At 44.1% G+C, this 6,112-nt stretch overlaps 1 protein-coding gene across 1 annotated transcript; it reads right to left on the reverse strand.

Annotated features, from left to right (window-relative positions):
* Nucleotides 1–1,450: 1,450 nt before the first annotated feature.
* Nucleotides 1,451–3,852, reverse strand: LOC108443230 (G-protein coupled receptor 6). Its single transcript, XM_017723751.2, has 2 exons — nt 3,609–3,852; nt 1,451–3,122 (listed from the first exon to the last, which is right to left on the reverse strand). The coding sequence occupies exon 2, from the start codon at nt 3,104–3,106 to the stop codon at nt 2,087–2,089; it is 1,020 nt and encodes a 339-aa protein (XP_017579240.1). The 5' UTR covers nt 3,107–3,122; nt 3,609–3,852; the 3' UTR covers nt 1,451–2,086.
* Nucleotides 3,853–6,112: the final 2,260 nt, after the last annotated feature.

Here is a 6,112-nt window from a genome sequence, read left to right on the forward strand (position 1 = left end):
AGGCAAATTATTCAGCAGCTGCATTAAATAAATGTACATTTATATTTCATTTATGTATTTTTTTTTGTAAAAGTTCCCCTCAAATGAACAGAAAGTGTTTTATGATTATACGCATATTGTGATATGCTTACAATTTACTGCTGAAAGCCAAAAATCTTAGACGCTTATTTTATAAAAACAATTTTTACAGAGTAAATCACTGAAGAGACGTCATCTGTTCATAGTTTATAGCCCAGATTTGTGGGAAAATGGGTCGACTTTGAGTTCAGAACATTGAGTTCAGCTTCTTTTATTATATATAAATATATATAATATATATAGTTTAAAATTACATCACCCATCTATTGGACTGGAAAGAAGACAGTTACGGCTCACAAACGACACCCACCTTTTGAATGTAGCCTCAGAAATATGAAAGTTATCAAGAACATGACTTGTTTTTTGGAACCACTGGTGGTCTCAAGGAGTTGAAGAGGTTAACAATGAGCTGTGTAGGTGCTGAAATCAATAACACCCTAAACATCTGTACAAACATCAAGTAATGCATGGGATCACAATGTGACAGTGTAATGGAACTGCATCTAAAGAATGTCTGGTGATACTGCAACTCATTTGCAATAACATCCATACCAACAATCCTGCTTGTCTTGAATATCACAGTATGCCTTAGTACTGAATTTTGCCACATGTCACTCTCCAGTTATAACTGCAGTCCAATACACCCCTTAACACCTTAAATTTCAGACTGCACTCAAACCAATATTTGAACCAACACACAACCTGCTTTAAAAAAAAAAGCGTTGACTTGACTTTTCAACAGAACAGTTGGCTTAGTCAGCTTTCAAGAAGGCCCCCAGAAAGGCTCAGAACTTAATATAGTACAAGTATGACTTCATTTTTTTGTGTTTATTCAAATAATTTTTAAAACACGTTTAGGAAAGAATAAGTGTGGAAATGCAAAATAACTATAATAAAAGAACAAAAAACAGGGTTTGAGACACAAGATAGATAATTTTCCTTTCTTTTTAAAGAGACCTTATTGTGTCTTTTGAAGGCTTAATCAATTGCTCAGCTAATCCACTGGGTTAGTCAGAAAACTGACTACAGCGAAAGACTTTCAGCCAATTTTTGAGCCCACATTGTAATGTCTTCTGAGTTTAACATTTTGGAAGAAAACAACTCATAAATATGACATAAATTCTGCACCCCCCCCCCCCCACACACACACAGTATGTGGCATTCAACAAATAAACAGTAACAGTACATTAAAATCTACAGAAGTGTGTTCTCTGTAGACAATGTGTAATTATTTGACTAGGAGCACCCAAACGTTTGCATACGACTGTGAATGATGGGGAACACTGAATGAGGCTTGGGTTGAAAAACAATGACCAACACCTATAAAGATCCCTCAGTGTGTGAGAAATAAACGTTTATGTACAAAAAGAACTTTTTAGAATTGGTTTATTTATGTTCTCTGTCTCGTATAAAATACAGTCATAGATCATTTGACAAGATAAAAAAAACTCCATCACACAAATCACTCACAACTTTAAATACAGGCCTGCACAATACTGCTTTGGCATTTAAACTCTTAAATAATGAATAGTAAATGGTAAAGTGCTATTCATCCCCCACTGTCGATGGTTAAAAATACATTCTCGATGTTGAGTTTGTTGCTTCGTCGACCACAAAAAGTCTGAAAGTCTGTTGTTCACAGCATTGGGACGGACTCTTGGCTGGCTCGAGTCTCATAAAGTGCAATTGCGCGACAGACAAGCGTTGGATCCACACGTTTTTAGCACACGCATCAGCATGAAGCGGGGGTAAGAGGTAAAGGCAACACTGCGTCTCTCTCGTAACAAAACCTCGTAACATCGAAACTTAACAGGAGCAGGAAAAAGCTTTTTGTGGTGTAGAGATTTTAACTTTGGACCACATTTCTATTGGCCCACTAGTTCACACCATGTAAGGGTAGCTGGCGTGTTCAAATGGCGCAAACATGTAATAAAGGAAAAACAATGGAGTTACGAGGTTTTGCAGCGAGAGCGCTGATTGGCAGCTGTGAAGGAAACTGGCGGCAGCTCTAAACCTCGCTGGGCGATCTGGAGCGGTAGGACACGTTGGCGTGAAAGCAGCCGCAGAAGAGCACATAGATCGAGCGCTGGATCTCGGCGTTGCGGTACGCGTAGATGATGGGGTTGATCATGGAGTTATAGGTGGCGGGCAGCAACGTGGCGTACGTGTAGACGGCCGGGTACTCGCGCTCGCCTACCAGGCAGTAGACGGCGAAGGGCAGCCAGCTGGCGCCGAACGTGCCCAGGATGATGGCGAGCGTGGACACGCCCTTCTTGGTGGCCACGTAGTGCGAGGCGGCGAAGAAGTGCTGCTGCAGCGCGATCTGGTGCGCGTGGCGGCACACGATCTTGCAGATGCGCAGGTACAGGCTGAGCATGAGCGCGAAGATGACGAAGAAGGAGCCGGCCAGTAGCGTGACGTTGGCGCGCCGCAGCGGCCGCACGATGCTGCAGGACTCGGCGTCGTCCAGGCAGTTCCAGCCCAGCACGGGCAGCAGGCCGAGGCCCAGAGACGCGCCCCACGCGCCCACTAGCATCAGGTGCACGTAGTGCAGCGTCTTCTCCGACACGTACGTGAGCGCGTTGTAGAGCGACAGGTAGCGGTCCACCGTGATGGCCAGCAGGCTGCTGATGGACGCCGTGAACGAGGCCACGAGGAAGCCCACCGTAATGAGGCTGATGGTCTCTGAGGAGATCACGTACTGAAACACGAAGTTCAGAATGAGCCCCACGCCCGCCAGCAGGTCCGCCGTAGCCAGGCTGCCGATCAGCACGAACATGGGCGTGCGCAGCGTCGGCGTGTAGAAGATGATCGCCACCACGATGGCGTTCTCGCACGCGATCACCGTGCCAGACAGGCACAGCATGATGTCCCACGGGTTCACAGGGAAGTCGAGGAGGGATGAGGATGAGGAGGAAGAGGGGGAGGAGAGCGCGAGGCTGCCGTTGCCGTTGAGGGCCTCGGCTTCCACCCACGAGGTCACGGAAAGCTCCGCCAAACTCTCGTTGGCTGCTGCGCTCTCGTTCATCTCTCCGGTGATCGCCCTGGAAGAAAGTTCAGAAAGAGTCTCAATGCAAAGTCAAACAAAAGGGACAAAATGCGCAAGGGATGCCTCAGTCAGACGAGGTGGATTAGCGTTCAAACGAGCCGTTTAATGAAGAAGAAGAAAAGGGAAAAAGGAAGACTGGGCAGCGAATGCAGCTCATTTTCTTGGCATTAAGAGAGAGTTAGAATTATTATACAAAACAACAAACCGTACTGGATATTAGTTTGGTCGCGAACGAGCTGAGATTAAAGGTAAATGCCCTTTATAGGCTGTTAAAGAGAACTGAGCGCGATGGTTTGAATCATTTAAACACGAAACCAAATGGAGTTCAACTGGCTGCGGTGCTGTCCGCGGTGCTGAAACGATGGACTTCTCCAAAACAGGCGGCCTGCACGCTCACGGAGAAAATGTAAAACGATAAGAAACCACAAAAACTACCCCAGAAATCAAATCAACTACTGCAGAGTGGCGGTTTTGTGCCTACCTTTTCTTCACATGGAGGAAAACTGGGATCGCCTTCCTTGTAAAAACTGGTCAACAGGCTTCTTCTTGGTCCTTCAGCGCTCTCTTAGGTAAAACCCTTGTTCCTGCTCCAGTTCCCGGGCATGGGAGAACTGATGTAGAAGGGGGCCACGCACGGCATTGACCATATACTTCGGCGCAGAGCACAAGGACTGTGTGACTGGTGTTTGTGGGAACCGCGAAGACCGCTAATAAACCTGAATGACGTCAAGACTCTCTCTCTTTCTCGCTCGGTCTCACGTCCCCCCCTCGCTCACTCACTCTCTCTCTGTGAGTGGGTGATGTTAAGGCAGATGCTTAATACTGAGAGAGGCAACGTATCAGTTTTCTTTAATCTCATGTAATGCAGATTTGTATAACTGAACGCCATGACTTTGCAAGCATTATAACAACAACAGGCGTTAATGCCTATCCACTCTCTAAATGAGCGTAAATCAGCACCATTTAGCTGAAGTGTCAGAGTCCATTTATTCTGAATTGAAACAAAGCCAACACATTCCAAGTTTTCCGCATCTCACTAAACTAGGAATGAGTTTTTAGCGATCCTGGTGCTGAAGTGCACTATTTGTCCAAAAATCAGCGTTTCTTCTGAAATTAAGGATATTAATAGGGACTCATCTCCCTTTGCTGCAATAACAGCCCCTATTCTTTTGGAAAGGCTTTATACTAGATGTAGGAACATAGCTGTGAGGATTTGATTGCATTTGGCCACAAGAGCATTAGTGAGGTCGAGTACTGATGTTGGATGATGAGTTCAGCTGTTTTAACCAATCCCAAATCTGCAGTTCCACTGCATGATTAAAGGACTCTTTGCATCATGAAAGGGTTCTTGAGATTAATGTAGAATGTACCGTAGACCGCTATATAGAGAGCCTTTTTGAAAAGGGTTCTATATAGCACCAACAAGGGGTTCTTCTATTGTTACAAGCTTGATATTGGAATAGTAGAAGAACGCATATAGAACTGTTTTCAAAAAGCTTCTATTTTTATGTTTCTATATAGAATCGTTGTCTTTACTAAAGAACCCCTAAAGAACCATCTTTTTAAAGAGTGTATAGGATTGTTGACCGTGTCGTCACCACTGCCGACATATTTCAGAACAGGCAGCAGCTTGGAGGTTTTAAGATAAGATAAAGTTGTTATCTTGAGATCGCAACATGAATAATTCTTTACATCAGGATAAAAATCCAGAAAATAGCAACAGCTCATGACCTCTCCGTTCTTCTGTATATATTTCTTGAATGTAACACTGGCAAACACTTTTTTCCCGTGATATATTTTCTATTATTTAAAAAAGTTACAAGGGGTGTCTGTGTACTTTTGGACATACTGTAAACTTATCATTAAACCACATTTTAATGATACTCCTGCTCCAACACACCTGACACAACTCAGTAGCTACTTAACATTCAAGCAAAGTTATTAGGCTACTAATAGAGTGCTGAGCTAGCAGGCTGCATTGTTTTCATGCAGTTGGAAAAAGGTTTTATTCTTCAAATAACACGTTGACAGAACGGAGCACAGCGAATATTGTTCTGTAAACTTACTATCATACAGAGCCCCACTGATGACATCCACTATAAATAAAAATAAGGCGTGGCCACGCCTCATTAACACGTGGAAACGAGATCCTAATGCGTGGCCGCTACATAGTAAGGCGTGGGAACGAGATCACGGCTTACCAAGTCGTGGCCACGCATTAGGATCTCGTTCCGACGCCTTACTAAGTCGTGGCCACGCCTTATTTTTATTCATACAGGATGTCACCAGCGGGGCTCCGTATTATCACAACTATTACATTATCTCAAACTTTTAAAATAGCCAGGACACACATTTATAACCGAAAACAACAAATACGTTTACACTGCTGTTCTTTCTTCACCGTGTGTAATTAGCAATGAGCTCTGGGATGTGAAGTCTAGTGGACGTTCAGAGCGCTGACGTGCTCCAGGACCCGGGTGGAGAAGCGCCGCTATAGAAAGCGCATGCACTGCAAACGTGCGGACATCCAACGTGATGTACAGGTAAATGCGGCCGATTTAAGCGGCGCAGTTGTGTTCTCCGCATAAGGAGAGAGGACGGCCCTGTTTTGTGTGTAGACCATTCACACGCGACCCTGACAGCCCAGATCATATCCGCTGTGGTCCATAACCGCAACCTTCTTACCTAACAGCGCTGAGACACGCACCTCACTGTAGTGTGAAGAAGAAGAAGAAGAAGAAGAAGAAGAAGCGTGAAAAGCCCATGAACTTAAAAAAACATATTCCTCAAGTAGCAGAAGGCCAGCAAGAGAGAATAATAAAGAACTCCGAAAAGGCATTTTCCTACACAAAATAAAGAGTCCCAGTAATAATAATGATTATAAGCTCAAGCTTGTGACAAAATAACTCTTTCTGGTGCTATATGGAACCATTTTCAAAATATATATTACATATTTCATATAAAACAATTTCACCATGCAAAGAA

The sequence above is a fragment of the Pygocentrus nattereri genome, chromosome 4 (genome assembly GCF_015220715.1).
Source record: "Pygocentrus nattereri isolate fPygNat1 chromosome 4, fPygNat1.pri, whole genome shotgun sequence".
In the NCBI taxonomy this organism is placed as follows: Eukaryota; Metazoa; Chordata; class Actinopteri; order Characiformes; family Serrasalmidae; genus Pygocentrus; species Pygocentrus nattereri.

What these genes read in the sequence shown, in the direction of transcription:
- LOC108443230 (XM_017723751.2), bottom strand. Translation starts at nt 3,106, where the DNA reads ATGAACGAGAGCGCAGCAGCCAACGAGAGTTTGGCGGAGCTTTCCGTG.